The sequence below is a fragment of the Dermacentor albipictus genome, chromosome 7, assembly GCF_038994185.2.
Source record: "Dermacentor albipictus isolate Rhodes 1998 colony chromosome 7, USDA_Dalb.pri_finalv2, whole genome shotgun sequence".
Classification (NCBI taxonomy): Eukaryota; Metazoa; Arthropoda; class Arachnida; order Ixodida; family Ixodidae; genus Dermacentor; species Dermacentor albipictus.
Window position 1 is genome coordinate 129,903,083 of NC_091827.1, and position 15,645 is coordinate 129,918,727.

At 47.0% G+C, this 15,645-nt stretch overlaps 1 protein-coding gene across 3 annotated transcripts in view; it reads left to right on the plus strand.

The window, feature by feature from the left end:
* Window positions 1–15,645, plus strand: part of mtTFB2 (mitochondrial transcription factor B2) — a 221,260-nt gene that overhangs the window by 147,090 nt on the left and 58,525 nt on the right. The window contains exon 7 of one of the 3 annotated variants that reach the window (XM_065424248.1): window positions 3,772–4,056. The exons of the other annotated variants lie outside the window; for them this stretch is intronic. Within the exon in view, the coding sequence (XP_065280320.1) occupies window positions 3,772–4,041 (270 nt within the window). The 3' untranslated portion in view covers window positions 4,042–4,056. Of the gene's footprint in view, window positions 1–3,771; window positions 4,057–15,645 lie in introns of those variants that run through there. 3 annotated transcript variants of the gene reach the window in all.

A 15,645-nucleotide genomic window follows, 5' to 3' on the forward strand; every position in this document is an offset into this window, starting at 1 on the left:
AGCAAATCGTGAAAGAGAACACGAGGGTAGCGCCTGAATCTCAGTCATTCTTGGACTTGGTGTTTCTTTCGAATAAAATAGGCGACTATACAGTGTCTGTGGAAGATGGTCTGTCAGATCATAAGATGGTTCTTGTACACATAGTGTCGAGCGCAAGCACTCGTTCCCAGCCGTTTATACCTGTGAAAGTTAAGGACTATAGTCGAGCAGACGACACATCTATTTTCGATTTCATAGAATTATCATTTAATCAATTTGCACTTGTCCGCGACTGTGAATCGGTTGACGAACTGTGGCAGCGCCTCAAGAAAATCATAAGACATTGCGTTGATAGTTTCATCCCAACTTGACTAAAATATATAAGATGACGGAACCCTTGGATTAATCGACATATCATTCATATTAAGCGCAAAATAAAGCACTTACGCAAAAGGCAAGGTATCTCCGCCGAGGGATCGAAATTGTGAAGGACATTGAAAACGGCTCTGAAGGAATCAAAAGAGCAGTTCTTTAACCGAACATTAAATACTTTTATGAAAACATCAGCACAAAAATTCTGGCTTCATCTGAATGGTAAAAAAGAACAAATAAACAGGATCCAAGTTAACAATGTAATAGTAACGCGAAAAGCAAATATTGCGAGTCATTTTAATAATTTCTTCCAATCAGTTTTTTCAGCGCCTAGCAGCAATTGCGCAGACGCCTGTCTGCCGTCTTCCTTTTCATGTGGGATGGAAAATCTTGTCGTCACTCAAGCAGGGGTGTTTCACCAACTGCTACTTTTAGATTCTAAGAAGGCTAGCGGGCCGGATGGAATACCAACCCAATTTCTAAAGAGATACGCGGAGTGGGTGTCATTTTTCTTAAATAAAAGCTTTGTTAAGTCATTGCAAACTCACTCGTTGCCGCAAGACTGGCGTTGCGCAGTCATAACTCCTGTTCTTAAAAGCGGTAAACGATTGCTAATAAATAACTATCGCCTAGTTTCCCTGACTAGCGTCTGTTGTAAAGTCTGAGCATATCATAGCATATCACAAATAAGCATATTTTCGTTTTCCTTGAAAATAATGACTTTTTTTTATCAGCACCAACATGGTTTCCGAAAGGGACTTTCTACAGTAACCCAGCTCGTGGAAACTATTCATGATTTTACTTCAGCTATAGACGCCCAAGAACAAATGGACGTCATCTGCGTAGACATTGCGAAAGCCTTCGACAAAGTTTCACACAGTAAATTGCTTTTCAAGTTGCATAAAGCCGGAATAAATGACACCATTTTAATATGGATTGAAGCCTACCTACACAATCGCAGGCAGGATGTGCATGTGGACGAGTGCTTGTCCCCTGCGTCAGAAGTGTTTTCTTGTGTTCCCCAGGTGTCTGTTTTGGCCCCGTTGCTGTTCTTGTCGAGTTCCCTGTGAAATTGATGCTTTTTGCTGACGATTGTTTAATTTATTCTACGGTAACACACATTGACGACCAAATCAGAATTAACCAGGTTCTTCATTCCCTTCACCTTTGGTGTGAAAAATGGGACATGGAAACCAATTACAACAGATCGACTTTTACACATGTTACTAACAAAAAAATTGCCGTGCCATTCTTTTATAATATTGCAAGCAACAAACTAAGAAATGTAGATACATTCAAGAATTTAGGGGTCACAATTTCACATAACTTAGACTGGCGTAAACATATCGATAACCTGTGCTCGACGACTTCACAAAAACTGTATTCAAGGAAGAAAAAGCTGGAACATGCAACGAAGGATGCCAAATTAATCGCTTATAAAACTCTCGTATGTCCATCTTTAGAATACGCTTGCGTTGTCTGGAGCCCCCACCGAAAAGTTTTAATAGACAAACTAGAAAGAATTCAGAGAATGGCTGCTCGTTTTATTGCTTCAAGGTACCGAAGGACGGACTCGGTAACAACAATTCTGCGTTCCTGTGGGCTTGAGTTGCTGGAAACCCGAAAGAAAAAAGCCAGACTTAAGATTTTTTTTCAGATACTTCAAAGGGTTTTGAAGATAAAAAAGGAAATATATGTCCAGTTCCCTGCAAATCGTAGCGAGAGAATAAACCACAGCAGAGCCGTCAAGCCTTAGAACACACGTGTTGATGTTTTTCGTTATTCTTTTTCCCGGATGTAATTGAAATGTGGAATGCCTTACCTGATGTTGTCGATCAGACGGATGTGCACAAATTTGAATGCTTGATTGATATTTTGTATCCTGAGCACCCAGCCTGATGCTATGAAATGTCAACTTTGCTTGTGTTGTACTATTTTCCCTCCCTGTAACAACCCTCAAGTGAGGGTTAACAGTATTAAGAAAGAAAAAGATCGGCAATGCTGATGAAAGGCCTGTGTGGTTTGACATGTCGTCGCCCACCACAGTGTGCGAACGCGGCGCAAAAGAAGTCAAGCTTCTTTCTACGGGGAACGAGCTTTGGCGCTTCACGGTGATGCTCACGTGTACTGCCGATGGCAGAAAACTGCCCTCATACATAATCTTCAAGAGGAAGACGCTGCCGAAAGAGGCTTTCCCACAGTATGTTGTCGTTCGCGTGAATGAAAAGGGTTATGGGGACGAGGCTCTCATGCTCAATTGGATCAAGACTGTCTGGAATCGGCGACCCGGCGCACTCCTGCGGTGTCCGAGGATGCTCGTCTTGGATGCCTTTTGAGGGCACTTGACCGCAGGTGTGAAGCAGGCACTCCGCGACAGGAGGACGGAGCTCGCTGTCATTACAGGAGGCATGACGTAATCACTTCAGCCACTGGATCTCGTGCTCAACAAGCTCTTTAAAGACCGTGTCCGTGAACAGTATAATCAGTGGATGGCCGGCGACAACCCGACGATTCCAACAGACCGGCTGCGCAGGCCGCCTCTCGCCACTGTGGCCACATGGGTGTCGCAGGCTTGGCGCCCGCTGCCCGACGATATGATGGTGCGTGCATTCAAGTGTTGCATTAGCAACTCCTTGGACGGCACCGAGGATGACATGTTGTGAGACGCAGCCAGTGAAAAGCAGTCGTCTTCGGACTAGAGTTCAGATAGCTCGAACGAATGAGCAGGTGACGAGCCTGGCAGCACTACTAAATAAAAGGAAGTTTTGTGCCTTATAATTTTTATGTTGACATTTCTGCTTCAATTTGAAGGGGTCGACCTATATTCCGCATTATACGGTAGTCGTTACGGCGCATTAATGCATACAATGCTGCAGCAGCATTGCAGGAAAACGTGACATTTCACCGAAATGTTCTGTTAGGTAGGCAAGCTGATGAGCATTGTTAAATGGTCTGGTATGATGCAAGCTGACCATGCTCAGAAACAGTGAAAACTTGAAGACAGAAATTGAGTGACTGAGTGTCAAGTCTTAGGTTTGTCTGGCATGTCATGCTTGTTTCACTTGCAGCATTTCCTAAATAAAGTGATGTCTGCATATTATAAATTCGCTTCAGTCACTACAAGAAAATCGAGCAAGCTTGCATCGAAGCACCGTCATCTACATTTTCACGCATACGAACCATCCACAGGCAGCTATAAAATGTCTTGAATAGCCAGAAATTAGTAGGCAATGCAAAGTTGTGCACAAGAAAACTCGGGCAACTAGGAATGTGTTCATGGACAACAGAAAAGGACGAGCACAAGCACTGTCCTTTTACATGCAGAACTTCTGTTTGTCTCTTCTTTTTCCTCGGTGTCTGTCTGTTCCGTTGGTACATCATGAACACATTCGTACTCGCTGCATTCATTTTCTTGTGCAGTGTGGCAGCCCTACTGCTACCAGCTCGAGCCAGAACACGAGGCACGAGGCAGATAATGATGCCAGCTCCCAAATGCTTCAGCTGCAACCAAGCCATCATCTTTTCCTATTTCTCCTTGAACATCATTGCATGCCACGGAACCTTTCAATAAACTGGAGACAGTCTGACCGACCTTGCTGTCTCAACAGCTGTATGCATTTGTCAAGCCCGCATCCTGTCTTGGTATGCCAAGTATTCTACGTGCTCCGAGGACCTACAGCTTATTTCTGAATGGCTACAACCATCTTGCTGCCACGTAAGAAGACTTTTCCGAATTCTTTGGTTTGAATGGCAGAGCCAAGCAAGGCATTTCCGAGACTGTCTTCATGTTGTTGTAGTGGTGCTGGCAGACGTGTTTTCTTTACTCGATGGTGTAAGACCACGGGACTTCAGGGAGTTCATTTGGTGATAGTGCTGCCTTTGCTATCCAGAAGAAATAAGGCCACAATAAACCGGGGACATGTTCTTGTGCTAGAAAACAAATACCCGACTGCCACAGGCGTGTACTGCAGTTATCAACGAAGTTGCTTTGAACCGCGTGTGAATCCAGTAAAAGTTGCTCTGGCACAGGTGGTCTATACCGGAGTCTGAGAATCGACATTGCGTAAAGGTCACTGTTGTCAGATGATAGACAAAGACATCACGGAAGGACCAAAGGTGTTGATTTCTTTGCCTCTAATGGCCTTAGGGCGTCCAACAACTGGCTGGACAGGGCTATGGGGCGCATATTCTGTTGCGCTGATTTTAACGCTGGGCAACCGAGTGGGGTTTTTTCAGTCTTGAAACACTATCGTAAAGAGGGCTGCTTTGTCATCATGCCGGAGTGTATGTTTGCGAACAAAGCACTGGAAGCAGTGTACAAGAACTTCAAGCCGGAGATGACGTTGATGTAGTTATACCTGAAAGACAACTGGTGTTAAGAAAAGCACCCTTGCATCGTTGTTGGACCTTAAGTTGGAATGCTTGTCAATTGCATTGAAGACCACAAAATTTGGTCAGGTTGAACTAATTTTTACGGCAAGAACCCATAAATAGGATGTCCCTTTCAGGCCAATTCTTTCGGAGCATGACTCATGGCAGCACACTGTTTTGGGTTATTTGGATATGTTAAAGGGGCCCTGGAACACATTTTGAACATTGTAATAGAACGTTGGCGGTCTGTGCAAGAGTCTCATATGAACACATGAGCCATATGTTATTCCTTTGCATTCCACAGAGAAATTACAGTCTTGTGTTGAAAACATCGCAAAATCACTTGTTCTCACTTCCAAAATGTCATGAATGCAGCGTCATTGCAAGCAGCTCAACCCACAGAAAGCTACTGGCTGAATTGGTGATCGGAGAACATTCTCAGTGTGATACACATTTGCTAAATTTGAGCTAAATAAATAAACATATACAGTAGATGCTGGATATATCAAATTATGGCCTATATCGAAGAGTTGAAAAATCCCCTTGGGAATCCCATGCAAAAGTATAGCGCTATTGTTCGCGTATATAGAACTCCCGTGCACCGGCATACCGATGTATCGACATCCGTGCTGAGCTGCGCCCCGGCAAGTGCGCTTCTCCCACCATACCTCACCCCTGCAAGTGCGCTTCTCCCATCGCATCGCACCCCCGCAAGTGCGCTTCTCCTCGCAAAGCTCTCGCGATGTTCCCACGACCTCACGCGCGCCGCCCCGCACTCTGAGAAAGGGGCGTGTGAGTAAAAGGCACGTGAGGAGGAGCACTTGGAGTGCGATTGGGTGTGAAAGGGAAGCGGAAGGGAGAAACCACGTTGACCGCAGGCACCCATTTCCTGTGTTTTGGAGGCTGACACCACTGGCACAGCGAGACGAACGAGGTCAGTGCAGTTTGGGCTTGTGGTAGTGGACGCGGAGCGGTGCGTCTTTTATTCACGAGGTCAACGCGAAGGCTTGAGACTCGTGTGGTGCAGTGCGTTTTTCTTTCCGCTTTTGGCATGTCTTCCAAAGCCACGACCACGAAAAAATACAAGAATTTCGATCTTTCGACAAAGGCAGACATCATTCTACGGGTGGAGGCTGGCGAGAAAAAGTCGTCGGTTGCCGCGGCGTTCGGGATTCCTCGCAACACCCTAAGTATGATCCTCAAGAACAAAGCAGATGTTAAGCTGAAGGCAGTGCAGTCTAGTCGCCCTGGACCGTGTCGTGTGCGCGTTACAACCTTTGTCAAGGTCGAGAAGGCATTGTATGCCTGGTTTTTGGAGACACATGACAAGAACACACCTGCTGACGGCCCAACACTCATGGAGAAGGCCAAATGATTTGCTGTGGCCTTCCGAGAAGAAAGCTTTACTGGTGGCACTGGTTGGCAGCAGCGGTTTAAGAGTCGCTACAGCATTGTCGGAAAGACACTTTCAGGTGAAAGCGAGGTGACTAGCACAAGTCACATTGAGAAGTGGTTGTCCGAAGAGTGGCCAAATATTACCTACAGCTTTTCGCCGTCGCAAATATTCAACGCAGATGAGACGGAACTGTTTTGGCAAATGCTGCCAAACAAGACTGCATCTGAAGGGTACTGCATGCCATGGTGGAAAGAACAGCAAAGTGTGTGTATAGATTTCGCTTGCTGCAAACATGTATGGGTCATGGAAACTACGGCCGTTTGTTATCGGAAAGAACAGGTCACCACACTGCTTTAAGAACGCGAAAGGCCTCGCGGTTCGATACGTGTCCAATAAGAAAGCTTGGATGACACGCAATGTTTTCGTTGAGTGGCTACAGGCATGGGCTGCCGAACTGGAGAAGTCTGGCCGCAAAGTTTGTCTTCTTGACAATTGTTTGGCCCATCATGTCGTCTGCCCATTAAAGCAGATCACCCTCAAGTTTCTTCCGCCAAACACAACGGCAAAACTTCAGCCTCTCGACCAAGGCATTGTGAAAACGTTTAAGGTTGGGTACAGATGACGACTGGTGCAGAGGCTCCTAATCAACCTTCGATTAGCAATCGAACTCAAGGTGGACCTCCTCGGAACAATTCAAATGCTGGCTGGTGCTTGCAACGACGTAAAGAAAAGCACAATTGTGAACTGCTTCTGCAAAGCAGGCTTTGTGGTAGCTGCAGATGAAAGATGTCTTGACAGTGAAGACGATGACGCTGGATGCTTGGACAGCGAATTTCGCGAGCTCTCGGCAATCCCAGGCGCCATCCCAGGGGGAGTTACAGCACACGATTTCGTCAGCGCTGACGATGGTGTGCAAGCTGTAGCGGATCACGCTGATGCGGAGATTGTGGCTGACATCATGGGTGACGAGGGCGGAGACTCTAGCAGCGGCGAAGGTTCCGAGGAAGAGTACCAGCCACCATGCACTGCAGCTGAACTTGCATCAGCTTTCACCGTCATTCGCTGTTCTGGCATAATGGCAAGAGCTGGAATTTCTCATTTGGACACTATCAACAAGCTTGAAGACAGCTTAATAAACTTGATGGTGCAGAAGAAAAAGCAAGCAAAGGTCACTGATTTTTTTCTTCCGATATAAAGTGCTCTGATCATCGCACTGTGTTTTTGTTTTTTTACGTGCCTTGGAGGCACAGATCGGTAAGTTCCCATTAGTCACGACATTGGAAAACTGCCTTGAGATGTGTGGAGTTGTTAGAGAAGCTTTCGACATGCATATTTTATATTTCGAATTATGAATATATCGAACTATTTCGCGATCCCCTTCGAGTTCGATATATCCGGGATCGACTGTATTATAATTTGCGCTCCTTCAGTAAAAAGTAATATTCATTATATTTAATGCAAAAAAATGGCTGAAGGCTTAGCTTAGTTAAGCCTGGAAGATTGCGAAAGCAATACCCTTGGCTGCGCCTTGGTTCGGCTGATGGTGTGGACATGGTTGCCCTTTGTTAAACTTATGGGTATACATCATCAGACATAGCGCAAGGCAGCGAGCCGACCACTGCGAGGAGCCGAGCTGTAGCCCCATTTATCCTCCTAGCGTGACGTCACACCAGCGAGGCCCTCTCTCGGTAGCGCCGCAGCACCGGCGCTCAAGGCTTCGCCTCCACCATCGATGTCGCGAGCTGGGGCCTCGTCTCTCGGTCTGGTGTGACGTCACACAAGCGAGCGCCCTCTTTCGGTAGCGCCGCAGCAGCGGCGCGCAAGGCTTCGCCTCCACCATCGATGCCGCGAGCTGAGGCCCCGTCTCTCGGTCTGGCGTGACGTCACACGGTCACGTGACGTGCAGCTGTGTAAGGAGGCGTCACGACCACCGATGGACCGAAAGTGCGAGCAGTATTGCTTTAGCAAAAAACATACACTGGTAAAAATCAAGGTGCGCTCGCTAAACATAGCAGTGCTGACAGCGACGCTAGCCACCCTGTGCTCATCTGTGTTTTTCTTTGTGGCATGGCGAGTAGGCTTTGCAAGGCTACAGTGTACTGGAACGTCTGGTTCGTTATAGCAAGGCTTTGCGTTCTGCTACCTGAACTTCAGCAAACTAGACTCACAATGCAACATTTCGTGCACGGTACGTGACCTCTGGAGCTTTCCTTTTGTGTACTGTGCCGTGTCAGTGGCGAGTGACGAAGCGAAAGACCTGAAGAAAAGGAGCGAGATTGCACTTGTCGTGGCGACGATTGCTTCCATGGATATAGAGATCGAACCTGTCAGAGCAAAAGTGCGCACCATCAAGCCTCATGCTGAATGCTGTTGTGTTGTCCGGGAGACGCGCGACAAAGCAAGTTTGGGCGTACCCACCATGTGCTCGTTGGTTTGAAGAGATGCTGCCGAACCTAGGCGGGCGGAACTTCCGGCAATCATTTAGCGTCTCAAGAACTACATTCATATTTTTGGTAGACCTCGTCAGGCCCATGATGCAACTCCAAACAACAAACGTGAGAGAAGCTTTGTCAGTGGAGAAACGGGTCGCTGTTGCTTTGTACAAGCTGTGATCCTCTGCCGAGGGTAGAACAGTACCCAATTTGTTTGACTTGGGGAGGTGGACAGTGAACATTAGTTATAGACAATTTTGCCGGACCATCATTGATGCCCTAGGAAGCCAGTGGATCAAGATGGTTGCAGCAAATAAAATGGCAGACCATATACGGGTGTTTTATGCTGTCACTGGCTTCACACAGGCAGTTGGAGCACTGGATGGCTGTCATTTTCCTGTCTCCACCAAAGGAAAAAGCCATCAATTACTACAACTACAAAGGCTGGTAAGTGAACTAACTACAGTAAGTGTTAGCTGTGTGCACAGAAGCAAAAACTCTAATTAGTGAAACTGGAAATCGAGCCACTTACTGGATAAAAATTGTCAGAAAAATCACTGCAGTCTTGTTCTAGTTTGTTAATGTGTACTCAGTTTGTTTCCCCTAAAATACTTGTCTATCAATTCATGATGTTGCATTCGAGCACCTAATTCAGCAATGCTTTGTCCACGTGTCATGGCCACAGCACACCTACTCCGTATGGTTTATGGTTGAATGTGTAATATTGATATCGCTCTCTCTAGCTTCATACCTCGATGCAGCCATGTTTGTGTTGCAGAGTTGGTCTTGTCCATGACGTGTTTACCTACAGGTACAGTGTGATCCTGCTGGCTCTTGTGGACCACAAGTACCGGTTCCGTTATACCAACGTTGGCTTCACAGGCAGGTGCCATGACGCACATGTCTTTCAAAATTCCATCCTGTCAAGAGCAATTCAGGGACAAGCATTCTAGAGCCCAACCACTTGTGTTGGCACTTTTGTTGTGCCACCATTGGTCTTGTGCAACAAAGCTTTCCCACTGACGCCCAACCTCATGAAACCTTTCCCGGTTTCCAACAACACCCCACCAGAGAGCAACTTTAGTTATGAACTCTCTAACACGCGAAGAATTGTCGAGAACCCTTTTGGAAGACTCAAGGCACGCTTCCGATTTCCGATGAAGCATATGGAGTGTGACATCAGCAATGTGCCTATTGTAATAAGAGCATGCTGTTTGTTGAACAAGATGTGTGAACATTTCAACGATTCTATATCACAACAGCGGCTGAACGAAGCGGAGCTACAGAACACATTATACCAGCAACCACATCATACCGCCTGCACAGAAGTTGGATGTGGGAAAGATGTTTGAGATGCACTCGTCCATTATGTTCAACTGCATGGAGACCACTAGATGCAAGGAGAGTTGGGCCAGTACCGGACAGTTTCTAAAAAAAAATTTCGGTAAAGCATTGAAGGGCTGAACAAGTTTGTCCTGTATGTTCATTTGTATTTCCCAAAGGACACTCTCTGTAGCCGTGGCTTCTTCCAGAGCTTTAGTAGGTCTGTTGTTCTGCTCCTGAAGAGCTTGTTGAAATGTTTCTTGCTTAGAAACCGTGTTTCTCTGTTTTACTCATGCTGGTAGTGCTGCTCGGGCCAGGCGTTTTGTAAATGAGCATCTGCAGGCAGCGCTGCTGCCTCTCTGTCATCGCCGCTCTCAACAGATGTAGTGGCACAGAGGCTCCAAAACCTCGCTGTAGGTGCCACCACACTCCGTTGAATAAATTATATGGAAAACAAACCAACAATGAAATTGCTTATTGATGACTTCCGAAGCATAGAAATACGGTTATTCAGCACTACACTCACACCCACCAAGAAAAAGTAATCAGATTTGCGCACCTGTGGTTTATGGCACTTAATAGATTTGTGTGAGTGGTGCAATTACGCAAAGTAAAAGCTAGTAAAACAGTGATTCATTCAACATTAGTATGCCAAAATAGCGAAATGTATTGCACACCTGCTTACAATGCATGGAACACTACAGGTACGTTTGATTCGCCTACACCGCCTGAACCAGCTCACAAGGCGCTGCACACTGCCATTCGTTTCAGCGTTGCAGCAATGGCGCCTTCTGAACCACGGCATTCGTTGCAAAAGGTTCAGGGCTGTTTCAGAATTTTGCTGCACCCTCTCTACTGTCGGTGCCAACTTGGTGGCGACGTATAGGTGCGAAAGAGCAGCACAGCAGACGACACATCGCACATTTCCCCTTACGTTATTAAGAACGGCCAGCTGTAGTGTAAGTTTTGCCGGCCAGTTGCGACTGTGGCGGCAACTTTCCTGGAGCGTCGCCGCACACCTCTAGCCACGGCGTGACTGAGTCGACTGTGTGTGAACAACAATACACGCGTCCTCGACTCTCCGTCGCTCGAGCCGAGTTTGATGAAGTCGCCATTATGACAAAACGGGCTCGGCGGACCAACTATTGTTACTGAGCCGCAGGAACGTCTACTGACACCCCTTCCCACGCGCCTACCAAGACGCCAGACAATGGGCGGCTGGCGGGCGCGCTGCAGCTCGGGGAATAAATGGCCCTACGGTGCCTCGTATCCCCTACGGTGCCTCGTCTCCCCTACGGGACCTGGTCAACTCACCTACGGTGCTTGGACGGCCGTTTCCGTCACCTAGGTATTGGGGGATGACCGAGTGTTTATAAACTGCTGTTGTGCGGCTGCTCAGGACAATCTCTCTCAAGCAGTCATGTTAGACTGATGTACTTTCTCAAACAGTCATGTTAGACTGATATAAATACTGTAAATAAACCCATATTCCTCGTTCTCGATGAGAACCAGTACTTCCCTTCATCAACGTCCTCAGCGTGGATAAGTTGCACGACGGCATGCGCCAGCTACCTTCTAATTCATGCCCGACTCCAATCTTCACAACGGATCACGAGCGATGGGATTGAACCCCCAATCGTAACAACGTGCGTCTGTGGTGCCCACTCAAGCGCTGGTGTATTCATGCCTCTGAAGCCGATTATACCAGCAGTTCAGAATTTGCAAAACTTATGCACTCTGTGCGCATTAGTCAGAAAAAAATAAACTTATTTGGCTGCAACATCCCACACGTCTTTCAAGACGCAAGACAATGGAGAACCGGGGGCCGCGTTGCGGTGGTCAGCTCGAGGAATAAGATGCGCCTTTCCTGACGTAAGCTCCGAGTTACCTGTGCAGAAGTATGTGTGTGTAAGCCCTCCCGCAGAGAGGCGGCTCGTCTACTGGTCGAACGTTTCTCTCACCTAGGGATCGACGGAGGACCGAGTGTTTATAAACCGCTGTTGTGCGGCTGCTAAGTGTACTTTCTCTAGCAGTCATGCTAGACTGATGAACTGCAACGACCTTATTTAGATACTGTAAATAAACCTATATTCCTCGTTCTCGACGAGCAGCACTCCTCCCCTTCAACAACGTCCTCAGCGGGGATTAGTTGGACAACGGCATGGGCCAGCTACCATCTAATTCATGCCCGACTCCAATCTTGACAACTGGTTAAGAATGGTGGGATTGACCTCCCAATCATAACAAACTGGCTGACAGCGGTGAGATGGACTTCGCGACGTGGTGCTGTGTCTGCGGTGAGTGCTTGGTTCTTGCTTTGACTCTCTAGGCTTCATTTTGTGGTTGTTCTGTTTAGAACAGTGGGAAGCTACACTGTTGAGTGTTAGCTAGGTTGTGTTTTCCTAGCTAGATTTAGCGAGCAGGATCAAGGCAGTAAAGCAGCAATCATGGAGTTAAGGGCACTGCTGAGAGACGAGTTGATTGTTGGTGAGTAACTGGGCCTAGATGTACGCATGGAAATGCTAAAATCGGAATTATTGCACCTAATTTCCGATCAGGCTAGTGAGGAAGAAATTGAAACGGGGTTTGAACTTCTGAAAAAAAGAGAGAAACGGGACAGAGAAAGAGAAGAACAGGACAGAGAAGAACGGGTAAGAGAAAGAGAGGAACGCGATAAAAATCGCGAGTTAAGAAAAATGCAACTTGAACTTGAAAGCAGACGTTTGGAGTGTTCTCAAGGAAGTGAAGGCGCTCTGGGACGATCAAGTGAGGCAGAATCGTACCGCATGGGCAAGCTATTAAAGCCATTTGAGGTCGGGACCGACATAGGCTTGTTCTTAAGCAATTTTGAAAGGACTTGCGAAAAGATAAACTTCGGCCCGAGTACATGGCCACAGCGGTTGCTGTCTATGTTGCCGTGTGAGGCGGCGGAAGTAATCGCCAGACTGAGTGCACAGGATGCATATATGATTATGCAAAAGTTAAGGCTAGTCTCCTGAAGAAATACCGCCTTTCAGCCGAAGCTTTTCGGCAAAGGTTTAGGAGCGCACGCAAGAAAGATAGCGGGGGATATCCGGAGTTTGCATATAGCTTAAAGGCCAACCTAGTCGAGTGGCTGAAAAGCGCGGAAGCGTACGACAGCAGAGGCATGATCATTGAATGCATGTGTCTAGAGCAGTTTTACAAAACCATCCCCCAAGCTGTGAAACTGTGGGTGCAAGACAGAGGGAATGTAAACACTGTGGAAGGGGCGGCTGAATTAGCCGAAGAGTACGCAACCCGTAGGAAGTTAAAGGCCAAGGACGGAAATTGGAACGGTCGATATGGACCACGGAAACCATTTCCGTTCGCAGACTAGACGATCGGAACCTGTAGATGTGGAGGAAAAGCCCGCAGAAAAGAGCGAGGAGAAACTTAACGGGGAAACCGCACAAAAGGAACAGAAAAGAAAATTCGAAACTGTTAGGCCGATCCGCTGTTATAAATGCCACAAACTGGGACATATAGCTGTAAACTGCGGGAAGCCTAGCGTAGTTCTTTCCTCCGTAGAGGAAAAAAGACGACAATATGAAACTTTTAAGCCCCTGTCATCACGACCTGCAAGTTAATGGTAAAACATGCCGAGTGCAAAGAGACAGTACCGCCACGATGGACATGGTCCATCCGTCTTACGTGACGGTAGATGACTTCACCGGAGAAGTAGCATGGATCAAACAGGTTGGAGAAGAACACAGCGTGTGTCTGTCCATGGCCAAAGTCAAAATCAGTGGAGCATTCGTGGAGCTAGAGACTGAGGCTGCAGTTTCCAAATTTTTGCCACTGCAGTAGCCTTACATCTTTTCGAATCGTTCGAATCAGTTACTGCGTAACAAAGGGCTTAAACGGGGAGAGGGCATAGTACAGCCATTTACGCGAGGCCAAGCCTGTAAAATCACGTCGTTTTCGGCTGAAAATGTACAAGCTGCTCCAGCGGAAGCAGAAAAGGGGATAACTTGGATACGCGAATCCGAGCTAGGCTCGAGCGATGAAAAATCACTCGAGGAGAGCCTGCCAGCTGACCAGCTCATTGAGAGTGTATCACTAGAGTGTCCAAGTTAAAGCCTGCAGGAAGAGCAAGCTGACGCACTCACAAGCGAGACAGGGTCGTTATTATCACCGGCCTCAAAGAACTTTGATAAGCTCTTAAGTGTGGATAGAGAGTCATTGGCAACCAAGCAAAAGAATGATGAGAGCTTAGCTAAATTACATCACACAGCCAAAGAAGGCATTGCTGGACGCAACGTGACGATACGTGAGAGAGGAGGATTGTTGTATCGGCACTACAGAGATCGAAAGGGTAGGATTTTAGATCAGTTAGTCGTACCTACTAAGTATAGGGAGGACCTTTTGAGTCTCTGTCATGGAAATAGGTGGTCCGGCCATCTAGGCATAAACAAATCAAAGGAAAGATTGCTTATGGAATACTACTGGCCTGGCTGTTTCAAAGACGTAGAAAACTTTGTAAGATCATGCGACGCCTGCCAGCGCTCTGGTAAACCAGGTGAGACATGGAAAGCTCCACTGTAGGTAACTGAAGGTTAATAACATAGCCTTTCAGACAACTTGTAATAGACACAATAGGGCCTCTTCCAAAAACAAATTCGGGCTACAGGTACTTGTTTACCATACTGTGTCCGGCTACATAGTTTCCAGAAGCAATCCCTCTGAAAGAGCGCAGCTCCACAGAAGTAGTAGACGCGCTTTTGACAGTGTTTGAACGAGTTGGATTTCCAGCCGAAATTCAGGCAAATCAAGGGTCAGTAATCACGAGCGCACTGACTTCCACATTCTAGAAACAGTGCGGGGTAAAGTTAATACACAGTTCTGTCTATCAGCCTCAGTCAAACAGTGTAGAGAGGTGGCATTCAGTGCTTAAGCGAGTTTTGCGTGCGCTTTGTTACGAGCACAAGGAAGACTGGGAGAACTGTCTGCAGGCAACTTTGTTTGCTTTACGAACGCTTCCACATGAAGCGATAGGGTTCTCGCCAGCAGAACTAGTGTATGGGAGGACACTGCGTTCTCCACTGAGAATGTTAACAGAGCTGTGGAAGGAAAAAGGGGAGAGTCCAACAGTGGTTGAATACGTGCTAAATCTGCTGGAACGGCTAAGGGCAACCCAAGAACTAGTCGAAACGAACATGGCAGTAGCTCAAAAGAATGCCAAATTCTATTACGACAAGAACACGAGGCTTCCTACGTTTAACGCCGGAGACCAGGTAATGATCCTCAAACCTTCAAGAAAGAACTAGCTTGAAGTTTACTGGGACGAGCCCGATAACGTGTTGCACAAACTTGCAGATACTAACTATGCTCTGAAAATGCCCGGTCGCAGGAAGGAGGTGAGGATATATCACTGCAATTTGATGAAGCCGTATATAGAGCGGAGCGGAGTCGTTAACTATACCATCAAAGAGCAGGATGGTCCTAGTACCAAGTTTAAGGAGTATAGGGCGACCTCCAACTCTGCAATCGGCCTTGAAATAGTAAAACATTCGGTTAGTTCGCACGCTCTAAGACCCGAGCAGCTAGATGACCTAAAAGAGGTGTTAGGGGAATATATCCACAGGTTCAGGGGTCGGCGAGGTAGAACCGAACTAATAACGCATGAAATAGAGCTGACATCAACCGAACCCGTAAGATCAAAGCCTTACAGGGTGTCTCCAAGACAGGGAAAAATTATGGAGGCAGAGATACAGCGCATGCTAGAGTTGGGAGTTATTGAGCCCGCTGAGA